Genomic DNA, 18,819 nt, shown 5'->3' on the forward strand with positions numbered 1-18,819 from the left:
GGCAGTAGAAGGTCCCACTTCTTCTTAAGGGGTTCTTCTAAGGCACCTATCATGCTCTTCATGGTTCTGTTAAATCTTTCTACCAACCCGTTTGTCTGAGGGTGGTAGGCGGTTGAGAACTTGTAGGTGACTCCGCAGGTTTTCCACATGGCCTTCATGTAGTTGGACATAAAATTTGTCCCCCTGTCAGAGATCACCTCCTTAGGAAACCCAACCCTGGTAAAGATACCAAGGAGGGCCTTAGCCACAGCCTGAGCTGTAACAGTCCTCATAGGAATTGCCTCAGGGTACCTAGTAGCATGGTCTACTACAACAAGGATAAACCTGTTGCCTGAGGAGGTTGGGGGATCAAGGGGACCAACAATGTCAATCCCTACCCTCTCAAATGGGACTCCCACAACTGGGAGAGGCACTAAAGGTGCCACATTCTTGGAACCAACCTTACCAGAAGTCTGGCAGGTATGGCAGCTCCTGCAATATCTATCTACTTCAGCCCCCATTTTTGGCCAATAAAAGTAGAGAGAGAGCCTTTCCTTGGTCTTCTTGAAACTCAAGTGACCAGCCAAAGGAATCTCGTGGGCTAGTTGCAAGAACTGTTGTCTGTTCTCTTGGGGCACCACCAGGCGTTGGTAGGCTCCAGGTTCAGATTCAGTTGGTTCACTGTAGAAGAGGCCATCTTCCCAGTGTAACCTATACTTCCCAGGCTCTTGCCCATCAGCCTGAGAAGCTGCCTGCTGGCAAAGGCCCTCCAGAGTTGGACATTCTCTTTGTCCCTTACGAAAAGCTGTCCTGCTGGGTCCACCTTCTGCCAGTAAAGACTGCAGCTCAGGATGGTCAGCCGGGTCCAGGTCTCCAATAAGTTCTGGGCCTCCTACTAGCTCTTCTTCAGAGTCTAGTTCAACCAAACAGGGTTGTACCTTCCTCTCAGCCTCAGCTGGAGGTGGAGTTACAGGTGTAACTTTGGACAACCTCGGGGAAGTCCTTGTTGGAAGCACTGGAGTGCTTGCTGTAGTCTTTTTCCTAGGAGTCTTGGGTTGCCCCTTTGCTCCTGATCTGGTAGTTACTGCAGTAAGTTGCTCCAGTGGGAGAGGAGTGATTTCTGTCATCATCTCCTGAGATAAACCTCGCAGGGTTTTCTCTCTTGCAGGTTTGGTGTGCTCCTGTAACCTTTTACTAGGAGGTCTGGGGGTATGTGACAACTCCAAGAGCTTTCAGGTCATTTCCCAACAGAACCCTACCTGGTACTTCACATTGTATACTGACAGGTATCTTCACATCCATATCATTACACTGGATGAGAACTGGTAACTGGGGACACATCTGCACAGGCCCTCCAGCTAACTTGGTGAGGCATTTGGGTGCCTTAGCAACATCCTCTGCCTTGAAAAATGATTCATCCACCACAGTTATGCTGGCCCCAGTGTCCCTGATGGCAGGAGTCTCCTGACCATTCACGTGGACACTGTCCTTATAATACTCTTTAGTATTATCTGGGACAGAATTATACACATCTAAATTCTGTTGTTCCCACAACCCCAGAGAGACTAAAGAAACACTGGCTGAGACTCCAGTGGGTTCATCAGCCAGTAGTAGAAAGTTTCCACTTGCCATAGTGACTTCCTCCTCTGGAGCGAAGGCTAAGGAGACAAGTTGGACCCCTGAAGGTTTACCCTTACATCTGGGATCTCCTTTCACATGGTCAGTAGCCTTACAAACATAACAGGCCCCAAAGGTCCTTTGGAATGGAGGCTTGTTCTGACCTCCTTCTGGTTTAGCACCAGAAGGTATACTACTCTGCTGTGGTTTCCCAGGTGGCTTACCCTTATGGTTTGGTTTGGGGCCCTCTTTGGAATTGGAATTATTAGAATTCTCTTTGGAGTCTTTCTTAGGCTGTCTTCCCTCATCCTTCTTCTGAGTTACCCCAGAATCCTTGTGAGTAGCCCTGTTGGCAACCCACAAGTCAGCAGCCTTAGCTAGCTTCGTAGGATCTAATTCCCGTGAATCAGGCAAGTGTTGTCTGAGCTCAGGAGAGCAGGCATCATAAATTGACTCCATCATTACAAGATTCCTCATTCCTTCATAAGTGTTAACTTTGTAACCCTTAATCCATCCCTCTAAGTTTTTCAACCCTTCACACACCCAGGTAGCCCAAGGGGTACCATCATGCTTTTTGAGGCTCCTAAACCTCTTAAGATACTGAGAAGGGGTCTTCCCAAATCTAGCTATCAAAGCTAGTTTCACACATTCATACTCTTTCCTATCCTCCTCCCCCAACTCCATTACCGCATCAGTTGCAACAGGGGGAAGCCTAGAGAACAACCAGGTGAGTAACTCATTACCTGTGATGTTCTGGAGCCCATGATTATACTCAAACATAGACAACCAATCCAACACATCCAACTTAGGCTCATACATACCAATCAATTCCTTAGGCATCCTGGGTCTTTTAGGACTGGAACTTCTAGAGGAGCCAGAGAGAGAAGCATTCTCAACAGACCATTTTTTCATTTCTAGTTCATACTTAAGCTCCATTTCCCTTAGCCTTAGTTCTTTGTCAGTTTGAGCACTAGGTTTCTGGTACTCTAATTCAATTTTCATTTTCTCTAGTTCAAAGTATTGAGGGTTAAATGTGGGACCTGGCAAAGGTCCAGTAGGTACAGCTGGTAGAGCAGACAGAGGCCTAGAGGGAACATCTACAACAGTTTCATCCTCCTCTTCTGGTTCTGACCCAAGATCATCAATACTTTGTCCAATATCAATATCATTGCTGTTCTCTACATTTGCTGGAGTGATAGGTTCCTCTGAACCATCATCCAGACTTTGGTTTTCTAACAACCTTTCTATTAGCGCCATTTTATTTCCTTTAGTCATGAGATTCTTATGCTTACAGAGAAGTCTTAGACAATCAGCAGTTTTTGTAGCAAGGGATTCTTGACTATAACTTTCCATAGTAGACAGGTTAGAAAATGACTTTTTCTTTCTTGTGCTTAAGCTTTGTGGTTAGTTGCACTAAGGTATCTCAAAAGTACACTAAAGTGTATACTCAATACAAATCCCACCGCTGTACACCAGTGTTAGGCAGAAACCTGTGCAGTTCCCTCTGGGACCACTGCAAAAGATTTAAGTCTACAGGTGTTGGCAGTAAACCCACTTGGTAGCAGTCTGTACCACACAGATTCACTGTGGTAGCTGTGGCTGAGCAGTCAGACTTCCCTCAAGAAGAGTTAGGCAGTATACAGAGAATACATAATAGGTACAGAGGCACAGTAGCACAAGCAAACACTGACCAGAGCTAGGTGTAGAAGTATAAACTTATTTATTAAAGGTACACTCATAAATTACACTAGCACAATAGAAAAGATAAGAAAGTCAAAACACAGTCACTATCACTTATATGTACATCCCTAGTCATTTGTTGGACAAGTCTAAGTTAACACCACTTCTTTCCAAACAGAGGTGAGCGCTTAACGTCAGATGGCACTCCAACAAGTTATTAGAAAAGGGAGGGAAAAGCAGAAGTAATGAAAGCAGCAAGGTAAAACACTTTCCACATAAGGTTAGCAAAGGCAGTCGACTGTGGAACAAGGAGAATTGGTTTGTGGCCCGCTTTAGAGAGAGCCAGGCGAAAATATGCCCAAGATCACACAATGTCACAAGTCTTTCCAGGTGAGTAGAAAAGGTTTTACTGAGTTTAGAAAAAGTTTAGTTAGGGTGTCCCAGGCTTACCCATGGTCGAGAGCCGAGGGCTAAATCTACCCCGTACAATCGGTGGCAAGGGAAGCCGGGCGGAACACAGTACCTTTAAAAGTGGAAAGGATCCTCCAGCGGTGGTAGTTGTTCCTGGTAGTGGGTGCAAGTCGCGGCGTCGTCCAGGGGAAGAGGTGATCTCAACGTGGAGGAAAGCTGCAGGTCGTTGCACTACCAGGGATGAGGCCAGCCGTGGAGTTTTCCGGTCACAAAGGAGTTTACCCCTCTTTCGCGGTTGAGGTAAAAAGTGGTATCCCGGTTGCCAGGGTGCTTGACACAGGCAAGGCGGCCACGAGATGCTTCGGGACGGCGAAAAGAAGGCAGCAACTGGTTGTCCCCACCAGTTAAGGGAAGAAGACTCTCCGGCGGGAGATCTCCTCTGTCGTCGGGAAAAGTGGTGAGACGGTTCTGCAGGGCTTCACCGGTGGTGTCATCTCTGCAGGTCGGCTCGGCTTCTCCCTCTTCGGCTTCTTAGGTCCTGTGGCGACTTCTGAAGAACCAGTCCCAAAAACCCTGCTTTTATGCAGCAAACCCCCATTCATACAGCCTAGCTGTCACTCAAACATGCTAAGTGGTGAGCGGGGTGGCTCACCACTTGGGCCAATCACACTAGAGTGCGACATGAGTTGGCAAGGCAACTCAGTCCAGGGTGCCTAAACCCCCTCCCACACCCCCTGTGGTACCCAGACAGAATGGCACCACTTTGGAGGGCTTCTGTGCAGAAGCCCGCCAAAAGTGGAACAAAGGCTCGACTCGGGTTCAGGGTTACTGAAGTGAACCTAGACGCCATTTTGGCGGCGAGTTCTGGCAAAAAATCCCAACCGGTGAATTTATATTAAATAAATAAACCGGCGGTATCTTTTAACATTGCACCAAAAAGTGGTGCATTAAAAACAATGGGAAATCCCATTGGGAAATATTCTGGTGGGATATTTCCGTGGTATCCACTGCCACCAGCCAGAACTCGGCGAGGGGGGACGGGACAGTACCCCCTCGACAACAGACCCAGGGGCAATCTAATTGCCCCTACCAGTACTTCCACAGTAAGATGGTTTGTACTGGTTAAGTTCCTAAGTTAAGACTAGTAAAGTCAATGGTAACTTTACAGACCCAGGGAGACAGTAGTCAGTCCTAGGGTGTGGAGTCTATGTTTGGGGGTCTCTATGACACCCCTTGTGTTACTGCATTGAGGGTGCTGTGTAACACACATTCAAAAACCAATGATAGCCTATGGGGAAAAAATACCCCCTAGCCCATAAGCACATAGTAAGTCACAGGAACACTCTCAAGTCATGTCCAAGAGTGAGGGTAAAAGAGTCTCACTCTTGGCAGGAGGAAACAATAAACCCCAAAAATCCAGCAAAGCTGCTGGGGGACTCACTAGGTTAGGGAATTCAGCCTAACCAGAGAATTCTCCCTAACAACCATCCAGTAGAATTATCTACAAATTAGAAAATACAAAAACTGTAAAAATTCAAGCAAAAAAAACTCCTTTAACACGATAAACTATCCTACACATCAATTGTTAAAAATCCAAATCCAAAGGATGATCAAAGTTGATGCTTAACAAATGAGAACCTGATTTTCCAGGCTGCTGTAATGTAGGAAGTAACAACAAAAACAATTTCTGCCTTAGTGGAATTCTGTATTATGATAGTGCCATAGGTCCTAAATATAGGTAATAATGTCATCTTAGATGTACAAGAATATGGCACCAAATTAAAAAGTGATTCACATCTTCTAAGTCATGGGAGCACATTAAAGATTTAGTTTTAAACAGGGGCTTGCAATTTTTGGTAAAGCTAACTTCATACATAAAGGGGTTTTCTATATAAAAAAAAGTCCACTTGGGATAACTAACTTTCCAAACAGAAAACCTGCTTAATTAAAATATAAGCTTTAAAGAGACATACCACATTCTTCGTTGAGAATATCCCTCTATTTCCCACCCTCGATAAGATTCTTTAAACCAGTGTATACATAGGTGCTTTATTCCTTCAGGATAATCCCAAAGGCAGCTCCAACCAATTCTGTTCAGAATTGAGTGTACATGCCTGGCCAAATGCCATGAGGTGCCCTTGTCATAATACAATGCATCCAGCATAGCTCTTTTGTATGGAGTTAGTTCAGTTGATAACCCACAAACAGAGCCAAAATAAGATGGGCTTAAGTTTGGCAGTATACTGCATACCTAAATATACATACTCCATATGAAGAGGTATACTTGATGCGCTATTCCAAAGTGAGACTAACTTTTATAGGAAGTTGTTTTCTCCAGCAATTAATGGCTTAACATGTGAAAAACCCAAATCTCAGTGGTGCCATACAGCACTGGTGTAATCACCCCAAAAACGTTTAAGCTTGAGGCAATAGTGTGTCGCCAAACAATTTTGAAAAGGCTAGCGTAACCTCAGCGGATCATTTTAGAATTATCTCACTTTTTGTTGATTTAGGAGGCCCCAAGAACCCTTAGAACTAAAGTGCACACCTAATTAGTGAAAAAATTCAATGCAATCAATTCGATCCCCCTTATAGTGGATTGTTCATTTTTTCGGTTTACTCATATGGCAGGACATTGCTTTGGCCTTTGTGCTGTTGATACCAAGTACCTTTTGATCACAGATGGAAGTGAATAAGTCAAAGGCTTTCCTGAGCCCAATCAGTGATCTGGATATTATTGCTGCATCTGCTGCAAATAATAGTAAAGGTAACTTCTCATCGGCAACAAGCAGAGGTGCGTTGACAGAAGAATTCTGCTCAACGGCCAGATTGTTTATAAACAATCGGAATAAAAAGGGCTGGGACCCTGACGTACCTCACGATTAACATCAAATTATGTAGTACATTTTCCGTCTGGGACCCATTTGTTGGATACTATATTCCCGGAATAGAGGGACATAATGGCTCTAAATATTACTGTGTCCACTTTCAATTCTTTCAGGAGATGCAGTGTACAATTGAAACAATCAAAATCCAATTTTAAATCTACAAAGAGGATATACAGTGATTCTCATTAACTCTCTCATATTGCCAGCTGTCCAGGGGCAAAAAGAAAACTTGTCCAAGGCGCAAGAAGCGTTCACCGCCCTCAGGGCGAGGCTACTGGAGGCAAACACCTTGCATCCCCAAGAAGTCATTCTCTTCTCTCCGATTCAGGAGGAAAAGAGGTAATCAAGGATGTTTTAAGGCTGGCCATCATGGCCTGAAGCACAAGGCTCTCAGGGGTGGCATGTGTAGAAAGGAAGGCCTGATCTGATTCTGCCGGACGGTGCTTCTCTGCTAGGTCTAGATCCACAGCAGAGACAGAGGGCGGTTTCCCCCAGGCCTCTAGCACCGGGGGCCTCCAGTGCTGGGGATAAAAGGCGTGAGGTAAAATTTAACCTTCAGTCTGGTAAGTGCCAACAAGCCCAGTTTGTCAACCACCTTTGTCATCTTTGGGAAGGAAGCGTGAGGCTTTCCCAGAGTCAGCGCCGAAAGGATGTTCAGCTCTAGGGTGGTGTTGAGGCTGCTGGCTACTTGTAAATTCGAGCCAGATCCAATAAATACTCTTCCTCACCATAAAACTCATCCAAGAAATCCCTCACTTTCCTGGAGTATATGGGATCCATCCAAAAAGCAAAAAAGTCACTTGCCTTGTCGAAGACCTCAGTCACTTTCGAAATATATTTGCCCAGATAAAGAAGGGCATACTTTTGAGGAAAATCGGCACTCTGGCAGGTAGAGCCAGCGACGTTCGCTCAATGCCGCAGGGCAACCGGACGCCAGGTCAGAACCGAATCTAGCAGAGCCAGTCCAAACCTGTAGGTGTGCTGTCATGGTCACACAAGGGGTCTCTGCGTGCTCTTCCAAGCACCGTGGGCCCTGTTGGTTGGCGCCAGCGCTAGGGCCTTGACGAAGAGGTCTAGCATCTTCAGCCTGAATTCTTCTGATCACTCCAGAGTGGACATTGGGTAGGACATGATACCTGTGGAGCCAAATCGTCTGAGCAGTCCCTGAAACAGTGGCTCCTCTTCCTCAAAGAAGATGAAGAATGGTGCCTAGAGGAGCTTCTTGGACACCAAAACTTCTTGGTGTTTCTTCTTATCCTTCCGGGCAGGGGATCGGTCATCTTTAGTTCGTCACTCCAAGCCCAGGGATTTCGATAGTGTTCTTTTTGCATCCCTTTAGCGCTCCTTGTAGTAAAAGGTTAATCTTTTTATGGGATGTTCCCTCAGAGTGCATTGGATTAGCCCGACCTGCAATCATGGGGGTCATGTTCCTCCCCCAAACAGTTTCAACATATTCTGTGAGGACAAAGGCAGACATTTGTCGTCCACAACCTGTGCAGGTCTTGAAGCTCGAGGCCTCTGTGAGATTAGGCATGACACAGAAAATAGCGACTGAAGCAGCATTTACGAAGCATACAGAGTGCATTGGAAAAAAGGAACTGAGGTCCTGGAACACAGAAGCTGTATATATACTGGCGCTGACATCCCATCTGTCACGGAACAAGTAGAGGTGACGAGCAGAACAGATGTGGAGCAACCATGCGCCCCCACATAGAGAAAGGATTTCTGATGACAGCTGCGCTGGAAAGAATATCATAGACAAGGAATCAGTGGGAGGAAGTAATCCATTAGAAACCGAGACACAAACCAATGGCAGCTGAATGCAATTCCACCCTAAAAACTCACTACTGCACCGGCGAACACCGGGTCTCTTCAGCAGTAGTCATCAGTGTGAGCAATCTTCCCATTTCTACTGATCCACCTCGAGTTGCTGGTCATTTCCTTGTGGGTTTATGGGTAATGTTGCACGCCCCTTCTGCTCGCCACTCTGACCGTGGCAATCTCCATAATGTGTAAAATCTTTCCTTGCTGCCACTCTCCTCCTCATCTTTGGTGATGGAACCTGGTCGTTGAAATCTCCTGTCGGATCCTTCAGAAACACCAGCAGTGTGTTGACCCTTATGTAACTAGTGTAACATTATAACCACTGTGAAACTACTGATTTTGTCCCCTTAAATCCTGTAGGAGGAGCTGCTCATGCTACAGGGAATGAGAGAGTGAGATTGCTACTTTACACCAGTCTCCAATTCTCTGAAGAATGAAAGCTGTGTTGCTCAGTAATGCTCACCAGTGAGAGTTACTAACTTGAAACAAGAGCCTGCAGAACATTACCATTTCCAACTCTACCCCCCCAGAGTCATCCTCCCTTTACTCACTTTTCCCCAGAACCTTAATGTCTCCAGAGCTCTGGTGCTCTCCAGGATAGACTATTTTAACAGCCTCTTCCTCAATCTACCTTCTTCTCTCCACCCCCTCCAGCTAATCCAGAATAGGGCTGCAAGACTTATCCCTGGCCTCAGGCCCAGGGACCGGATCTCTCCAGCCCTAAAATCTCTTCACTATCTCCCAGTTGCTTCAAGGATCAAATTTAAATCCCTCTGCATCATCTATAAGGCTATCTGGGGCCAGGGACCACGCTATCTGCAACTTTCTCTCCGCAAATACTCTCCTTCCAGATCCCTCCGATCCTCCGTCTCCAACTATCTGCTTGTTAAGCGCTTCTCCAAGCAGAGAGTGGGTGGCCGTTCTCTTTCCCTGGCCGTCTCCCTCCTGTGAAACAGCCTCCCTATTTCTCTCCGTCTTGAGTCGGATTTCCTCAAGTTCCACAAGCACCTCAAGACTTTCTTCTTCTTCTTCTTCTTTTTCTTCTTCTCCTCGTCCTCCTCCTCCTCCTCCTTCCATCTCTCCCTCTGGTGCTAAACGACCACAGTTGCTGTGACTGATGGTCTGGGCCCTAGTGTCCTTCTGGGTCCTGGCCTTCTGTCCAATAGCCCACAGCATCCGCCCTCCCCAAGCACTTGCCTTCGGGCACCAACTGGCCTGTGATATCTTACAGGCCTGCACTTATTGTATTGGCTGGTAACCCCTCTTCCGCCAAGTGGTCACCGCCTGGCACTTAGCTGTTGCATTTGCAACTGGCTCTCTGGTGCTTCCCCAACTCCCCTGTGGAAACTCCAACGCTTACCCCCTCCCCTATCCCTTCTCTCTCTCTGCACTTACACAATCTGAATGTCCACATGGACTAGTAGGACCGCTATTGTATCTTGATCATCACTGTTATCATATTCCATTGTCTTGCTGTTCCCTTCCTTTTGCCTTGTGGGTGCTTTGAAACAATTTCTGTGTAAGCACCTTACAAATGCCCAATAAAATAAACATTACAGTTTGTCTCCCTGATCCCCACACATGTGGTATTCAGAAAAGCTAAGCCTAAAACATAAAAATACAGAACATACATAAATACATCTGTAACTCAAAATTTCAACTTGTAAACTCCTCTAGTCGCCATCTGTTCCTCCATTCCATTGCCGTTAGCCTTGTGCTCATCCAAACTTCACTTCTGTTCAACACATTTCTTTACAAAACCGTATTGTATGTACCGGGCTGATTGTGCAGTGCTTTATAGTTATCAGCAGTGTGTCACAGAGATGGCGAGAAAGGGAGCAAAGCTGTTTGTGGTTGAAGTGAATATACGAAAATTGAGAGTTTGTTTCCCATTATCTGGCAGAAAACACTATTTTTTGAAAAATAAATGAAGTTCGACATTTCTTGCTTGTGATTTTGTTTGTTTTAAATGACAAAACACATGAAAAAAAGCCAAAATATGTTTCACATTTTCCTGTCCCTTACAGTTTTATTTTGATGTATTTTAATCTTCCGGTGTGGCTCCATGTGAATGATAAAGTGTGAAAAGTACCCTCAGTGCAAAGGGTTCCTTGCAAGCAACCTCAATGTTGCCGCATAAGCATGTCCAATGTCTCCTACTTTTACTCTCCCTAATCATTACTTACATTTTGTCACCCTTCTATCTACCCAAGTTTCACTTCCAGGCCAACTGACTTTACAACCTTTGTAAAACAGGGTCTAAAAGAGCTTCAATGGGGACAATAGGGTGGGAAGTTTTCAGAAACAGGCACAGGTAAGGGACAGAACAAATGCTTAAAATGTGAAGGATAAGAGCACAGAAGGTATGTTAACGGATGACACAGGGAGGTCTTGGTCAAAAGAAGAGTGCCATCTAAAACGCAGTACTTAAAGGATCGACTGGTCTCTTATTAAAGAGAAGAGATGGGGAGGTCTTGAAACTCAAACCCAGTGTGGAAGTGATCATTTTAAATACTAGGTCTACATTTTAATTTGCCTTTGCAAAACGATAAGGATACCACTTTGCCAGTGCCACATTTGTCCTTTCAGAAACATTTCAGTCTTCCATCATCAGCTTTCTAATGTTAACAGAACGCTATGATGACTCATTACTGACATCTAATTTGATTTTGCATTGTGTGGCGTGAAATTGCTGAAGCATCTATGCACCTTCACTCAACCAGAACTTGGAACAGGTAGACTTAATGTGACTGAATATGGAAGCCCTATTTAAAGAGCCCAGTGTTAATGACACTCCTGAATACAGCAGTGCTGGGGCCATCATTTCTGACTTGGATCTCTTACTGCAAAGGTTCCAGCGCCAAACAAGATACAATAGAACCTAGACAAATCTAAAAGGCCACTTCTGAGTGAAGCTGTCTGTTTCTGCCCACTTTTGTATATAACAATTTCCAGAGAATGTAATTTACCAAAGTACAGTTAAGTGTTTCTATTACATGTTGCTACTATTACCTGGACTGCAATCTGAGTTCCATTTGATGTAGCCAGTAATGTTACTGGTCTATTTTCTGAGCTTAGCAGGTGATGCGTGTGATGCTGATGCCCAATTTCTGATGAAGAAGTATGGAATGATGATAAATCTTGAGTAACTATGGCAACCTTTAAAAACAAAATATAATCAAATAAAAAATCTGCATGCTGTCTCCGGTTTTCAAATGTCTTTTTATATCTTCTTGAGATACTATGATAAGGAACAATTTTGCCAATCATTTGAACATTTGTGATGAAAAATGCACAAAATACACAAATTTGTATTATTTGCCACCTCCGAGGAGCACCCACAATATTATAATCGGCCTCCACCCATGTTTCCCCCTTCCTTAACCCATGAAACCCATAAACCAGAATTGCAGATGGTGAGTAAAGGGTTCATTGGCACGGTGACAAAGTCCCAGCCTAACTCTGAGGATACCTAATGGGGTGAATAATGTGGCGAAAGGGCCTCCCCAAGCTGGTGAATGAAAGGCCCGGGGGAAGGTGTGGATATGATCCATGGTCACCCTTACTTAGTCCCAGTAATTAATTAGGCAAGGGACAGACCCATGTGGCACATACATAACACTGGCCCTTGTACGATTCATGGGATCTCGCCCCTTCTCCCCAGAGGGGAGCCTTTCCCTGTGAGGCTAGGGAGGTGAGACCGCTATGCAATATTCCCCCTCGGCGTGGCAGTAAATGGGACCTCACAGGGAGAGACTCCCCTCTTGAAGACAAGGACTCCCGTTTGTCAAGGAACTCCCTAACTCCTTTTTTATAAAGAACCATTGAAACTATCAAGGCTTCAGGAGAAACATCCTACACAAGTCACTGTTTTTTATTGTAATGTCACAACTCACCACCAGACAAACAAACATACTGAGAAGAAGAAGAGGACAAAAGAAATACAGATTACCCAGTAGTTGGCAGCCAACCATACTAGGACTAAGAAGATTGAGTGAGGGAGGAAGAGCGCTCATAAAACAGAGATGAAGGACTATGGTTCTATGCTGGGGAGGGCCCAGTACTTCCCCTTATAAACAGAGGTAGGACCAAGTGGAACCCGGGAGGTTCAAAGCTGGCGAGAAACCAGAAAGTCATGGGAAGTCCTCGGTGGAGAGAACGCCGACAACCATGAAGCAGAAGAAGCACTGAGAGGGCAAAGAGCCAAACTGTGTATGCTCAAGAACGAGAATCGAGGTAGTGGAGTGACCCTGAAGCGGTGGATGGCTGGTCTGCAACCAATACCAAGACCGCAATTGGAAAGGCTCTACGGAGCCACACACTGGTGTCGGGAGAAAGAAGGTCCACTAGACGCACAGAAGAGACAAGAGGCAGCCTGACCCCACAGGAAGAACTGGTGACACCAATCCAGCAGACTCCAGGTAGCGGCAGACCCGGGAGGGGAGCACAGCAGGAAAGGTCTCAGGGGCCTGATCATACTTGTCCCAGTGGTTGTGGATACTTTAAAGAAAGTGAAAAATATAGGGGGATGCCTCATACTCGTCACAGTGGTTGTGAAGGACAGTTCATTAAGTCCACAGAGTGGTTGAAGTAAAATCCACAGAGAGCCATCTAGAGGCACTGCAAGAATCTGAAAGGGATAAGGTTCAAAACCCTATTTTGAGAGACCAAGGAACTTTATTGAAAGCATTTAGGTGGAAGCAGAAAAGGTGGAAGAATCCCGTAGAAGAATTCAAGGATCTGATTCACATGGTTTCCAAGAATTATTTGAAAATAGACTATTAAGGCTGGAAAAGCCTGTCCAGGAGAAGGAAGTCGTTATCCTGGATCCCTTTCTTTTCCTTTGGTATTTAATTAGGGTATGGTTTGAATAGGATGGCTTTTGATAGAGGACAGAACATTACTTGGACTGCCATAATGACGACAAGTCCCATAGTTAGTTTATGTTAGGTACGGCAAACCGTTGTGATAGGGACATATAGGCCTTTTTCTTAATATTTTAATAAAAAGAATTGTAAGAATGTCACCATTTGGTCTGCTTCCTTCATCTGACCTATCACACTCTTTAATGGCAACCCAATCGGCAACCTCATGTGCTAATTCGTACAGTTTTCCAGAGGCAGAGCAAACCAGGGAAAGTCACCTTCGTAGCCAAATTTCATGATAGCATTGCTAATACAATGTTTTTAAAGCTGTGGTTTTCTCACCTTGCTGCAATCATAATCCTCAATCAAACACCTGTGATTCAGATAATAGATTCACGGCAAAACAATCCTACTTCGCCATCAATCAGCACACACCGGTGCAAACACTTGAACACAGTTACCAATAGTGAGAGTGACCCACAGTATATAAAAACACTGGCCCAAGCCAGAGTAGCACAGGTGTTTGAAGAATGAGATTGTGGCAGGCAGGCGATTGGAGCAAATTGGCGGAGCAGGAGGAGACATTACTTCCCGTAATGTTCTTTCTATGGATTCTTCTCTGGCAGATTCCTCATCGGATAGATATCCCTTTCTAGCTTCAGCTGCTCGGAAAAACTTTGACGGGAGCGTAGTGGACCTCGACTCGCCCGATCGTTAATCCTCCTTGACTCGGTGCTCGATTGTCAGCTGTGGACGTGACGTTGGGCATCGTACATATACTGTGTCACTATGCCCGTACCTCAGTTCCCACCTCTCCCCCTCCCGTCCCCCCGAGCTCAGCCACTCCAGAGAAAAAACAGCAAGAAAAAAGAAGGCCAACCAGTCAATGGAGGGTTAGAAAAACAAGGATCCCCAACCGGGGTAAACTGAATGTTAGAAAAACTCTTTTTTCTTGACAAGGAGAGAGGACTGTGGCTTGCAAACAAGAAGAGCAACCAACCCTAGAACCATCACAGAGGCTCCCTTCTCTCGAGAACATGCATATACCAATTGCAAATGCTTTTTGAGATGGGATGACCCTGAGGGGTGATGAGGATTTTGCAGGAGAAGAATCCATGGAAAGAACATTACAGGAAGTAATTTCTTCTTCAATGGATTGCCGTTCTCCTGTAGAATCCCCATTAGATAGACTCCCAAACCAGTGGAAAACAATGGAAATGGGAAGAAAGCTTACAGCAGAAAATTCTACAACACCGCCCTTCCGAAGCGAGTGCCAGCCCCACAGGTGACATCCAGGCTATAATACTTCGTAAATGTAGGAAGCAAGGACCACGTTGCAGCCCGGCAGATGTCCCTAACATGAACTCCCCTTTGAAGAGCGGTTGGGGCAGTGAGCCCTCTGGTAGAGTGAGCTCTGATGCCAGGAGGGAATTCCTTGCCTGCGGTGTGGTAGCATTCTTAGATACACAATGAGAACCATGGCAAAATTGACTGTTTCGATGCAGCTCGGCCTTTTCTTGAAATGGAATAGGCTACAAACAACTGGTCTGTTTTTCTATATTATGCCGAAAACGCTCCTCCTCCTTGGACGGGTGTGGAGGTGGGTAGAACACAGGAAGATCCATTGTCTGAGAAAGATGAAATTCTGACACCACCTAGGCAAGAACACTGGCCTCACCTTAAGAGATACCTTTTTGTGGAAAAAACAAAGAAATTGTGGTTTGCAAAAAAGGGCCTGCAACTTGCTGACCCGCCTGGCTTGATGGCAACCAAAAAGGCTGTGTTCAATGTAAGCAGCTGAAGGAACAAGAATGCAACGGCTCAAAGGGAGCCGCCATCAGGAAGGTGAGAACCAGGTTCAAATTCCAATCCAGGACAATAAAAGGAATAGGCGGAAACTTATTCACAAGGCCATTCAGGAATTGGGCCATAATCGGGATCGTAAAGAAAGCCTTGATCCGGAGACCTTTTGAACACAGACAAAGACGTCAAAGTATCCTTTGACTGTGGTGACCAGAAGGCCTGAAGAGGCCAGTGACAGAAGGAACTCCATCACTGCAGTGGTGGGGCAAGAGATTGGGTCAGTCTCGCACTCCCTGCACCACACCCCATATCTTCTCCACCTGCACACGTACAAAGATCTTGTAGATGGTCTGTGCGCAGCCAGCAACACCTCGAACACCTCCTCACAGAGGTCCCAGTCATCATATCTCATCCTCTGAAGAGCCACACATGTAGGTTGAGGGATTCTAGGTTCAGGAGGAGCACCCAACCTTATGACTCGGTTTCGGAGATCTGCGTGGCGAGGCAACTGGAGAGATGGGAAGATGGTCAAGCCTAGAAGATCTAAGTACCCTGTCCTCCTCGCCCAGACCGCGGTGATCAAGATCAGGTTTGCTTGAAACCTCCTCAATCTCTTGAGAACCCACGGGATGATGGGAATCAGAGGGAAGGCGTAATGGAGAGGAAATGTCCAGTCCACCAGAAACACATCCCCTAGAGCACCGTTCGACTCCCTGGCACACTTCCCACTCATGTGAGACCGAGCTCTGCCTGCTCAGAGCATCCGGCAAACTGTTCTCTGTCCCCGCCAGATGAACTGCCAAGACCGAGATCTGGTACTCCAACAGCCAGAACCAAAGCTGCATCACCTCTCTGCCGAAGGGGAGGGAGCTCATGCCACCCTGCTTGTTCAGGTAGCACATGGCCACCGTATTGTCTGTCAAGATCAGGACATGCTTCCCCTTCGGAGATGGGGCAAACGCTTTCAGGGCTAACCTAATGGGTCGCAACTCTAGCCTGTTGATGTGCCACCTGTCTTCCATTGCTGACCAAAGACTGCTCACCTGAAAGTCCTCACAGTGAGCACCCCAACCTTTCAAGGACAAATCTATGATCACATGAACCTGAGGCCACAGCGGCCAGAAAGGCTCTACCACTAGCGAGTTGCTGCTGCTGGCCCACCAAGAAAGGTCATTGACCACAGACCTGGGTACCCTTAGGGAGTCCTTCAGGGCCACGAGGTACTGGGAACACTGACCCCGCAGGAGCCAGTGCAACAACCTCATTCGCGGCCAAGCCTCTGGCACTAGAAAAATATAGGAGGCCATGAGGCCTAAGAGGCAGAGGAAGGAAGCCTTTGGTAAAGTGTTGTGATTCTGGAACAGCCTTACCATCTCTGGAATTCTGGCTACTCTCTCCTAGGGCAGAAAAGCCTTCCCTGCCAGAGTGTCCAGGACTGCCCCGATTAACTGAAGCCTCTGCGCTGGTGTCCTGTGGGACTTCTGCAAATTCAGGGAGAAGCCCAGCATGTGGAGTAGTGAGCAAGTCTCTCCGAAATGGGACAAGACCTGCTCCACCGACCACCAACGGATCAGACAGTCATGCAAGTATGGGAATACATGAACACTGGATCTCCTGAGGTGAGCCGCGACTACCACCATGAGCTTGGTGAAGGCCATTGGTACGGAGGTCAACCCAAAAGGAAGAACCTTGAACTGATAGCGCTTGTCCCCTATGAGGAACCTCAGGAACCTCCTGTGCTTTTGATGTATCGGCACATGGAAGTAAGCATCCTGACGATCTATGGACACCAGCCAGTCCTGCAACTCCAGACCGTGGAGAATCTCTCTCAACGCCACCATCCTGAATTTGTCTTTTCTCAGGAACTTGTTCAAGGCCTTGAGGTCCAAGATGGGACAGAAACCTCCTCCCTTCTTGGGTAGCAGGAAATGCCGGGAATACCAATCCAATCCTCTCTGCTCATGCGGTAGCTCTTGCACAGCACCCTTCAACAACAGGGCTCGCAGTTCTCCCTGGCGCTCCTGTTCTGGCTGGAAAGGAGGTGGTGGTAGTCTGCACTGAGGTTTTCTTAAGAAGGGCAGACAACCCCACTGCACGAGCTCCAGGGCCCAGGCGTTTGAGGTAATCTCGTGCCAATACCCCTTCTGGGTCCAATGCTCAGACAAATATCTAATCTGTATAGTTTCAACCTTTTGGATGTACATTTTAAGCAAGTGTGAGAATCAAATAGTGACAGGCTTGGGTGCAGAGGAGATAACACAACCCTGACACAGAGTTGGAACAACGTGAAAAAACAAAATGGTGTCTGAAGAGTATCGGACACTCCTATTCCCTGCACACTTTCGTGCTGTAAAACAGCTGATACAATATTAAATAAATGTCAATACATTAATGTTAAGATAACAAATCAATAAATGACAATGTAAGGAAAACAATTATTTTGGCCAATTCTTCTTTTATAGTTGAAAGTAAAAAGCACAACGCGTTTCAGAATTCCCTTCATCAGTTGCAGATTAAAGAGTCTAAAGAATAATAGATATTGAAAACTTAATGTCAGACCAACTTTATTCCAAGTTTGTGTATATACAACGTAACAATTCATCATACATTAGTAAATTCAATTGGTGTACATGAATGCTATTGGCAACTGTGTCGGCAATTTAACATTGTAGTCAACTGGTTTTGCTTGACTGAGGCTCATAGGTGTGGAACACCGGTGAGTAAATCATTTTATTTAACACATCATTCAGAAACGTGCGAGATTCTAGGGTGTGCATTTTAAGAAACTGATAAGTGTGCATGCAAGCATGCGGGACAGTGTATATCCCGTATCCTTAACACCCATGTGTGAATATATAAGGTACATCAAATTAGTGGGGAAGTCCCTGGACTGTGCTCAGCACTGAGTAGAAGAAAGGTAGACTAAGGCACTGCTACAACACTGTAGAAGGCCATTTAAAAAAATATAGTAGAGAGCAATAAGAATATGTATAAAGATAAAGCCTTATAGACTGAGTTTAAAACGCCCAAAATGGGGGAAAAGAAAGGATTACCTAAATGGGTTGTATGTTTCCGGAATCCAAAGTGCATTAGTTCTTTAATGGACGTGTGCTCTGGACGAGCCTTCTCACGTCTGACATAAGCGCTGTGACCAATGGTCTGCAGAATACTTCTCTCGCGTCAAATGGAGGAATGGCTATAATGGAAATCAACTGATGTAAATAGCATGCAGGCTTAAATGTTAAAACAGAAAATTAAGATCGAGATGAAATCTGAAGTCATGGGAAAAAGAATACATGCGATAGTGAAGAGTTATGCATCTGCTGCGATAGGAGACACGATCGTGACTTTGGTGTGTAAAGTAACCATGGCTACCAAGGAAGGAAATAAAGAAAGGACTGAAGGATGTAGTCCAGACAAAGAAATGGGATTAATGCGAGTCCGATGTTAAGTGAGTAACAGATCGGACAAAATGGGGAACACATGCAGATAGGGGCTAGTACAAAGAAATATTCTTATTGCTCTCTACTATATTTTTTTTTACATGGCCCTCTACAGTATTCCAGCAGTTTCTTATTATAGCTTTCTTCTACTACTTCTACATGAGACTAAAGGATTATAGAGAGATGGTGGGAAAAGTCAGTGAGGCTCATTTTCTATAGTGGCGTAATGTGAATAGAAGGCTTCCACTCCACATTTTGATTCATGTGTATGGCGAAGAGGGAGGACAGAATGCAACTTGAGTTTCCTCC

General features: G+C 45.7%; 1 protein-coding gene across 4 annotated transcripts in view; it reads right to left on the bottom strand.

The window, feature by feature from the left end:
• The window catches only part of ZNF143 (zinc finger protein 143), a 1,779,064-nt gene that overhangs the window by 126,134 nt on the left and 1,634,111 nt on the right, over positions 1 to 18,819 (bottom strand). For 3 of the 4 annotated variants that reach the window (XM_069623666.1, XM_069623668.1, XM_069623667.1), the window contains one exon: positions 11,412 to 11,558. The exons of the other annotated variant lie outside the window; for it this stretch is intronic. In XM_069623666.1, the coding sequence (XP_069479767.1) occupies positions 11,412 to 11,558 (147 nt within the window). The remainder of the gene's footprint in view (positions 1 to 11,411; positions 11,559 to 18,819) is intronic. 4 annotated transcript variants of the gene reach the window in all.

Source organism: Ambystoma mexicanum, chromosome 11 (assembly GCF_040938575.1).
Source record: "Ambystoma mexicanum isolate Mex_15411 chromosome 11, UKY_AmexF1_1, whole genome shotgun sequence".
Taxonomy (NCBI): Eukaryota; Metazoa; Chordata; class Amphibia; order Caudata; family Ambystomatidae; genus Ambystoma; species Ambystoma mexicanum.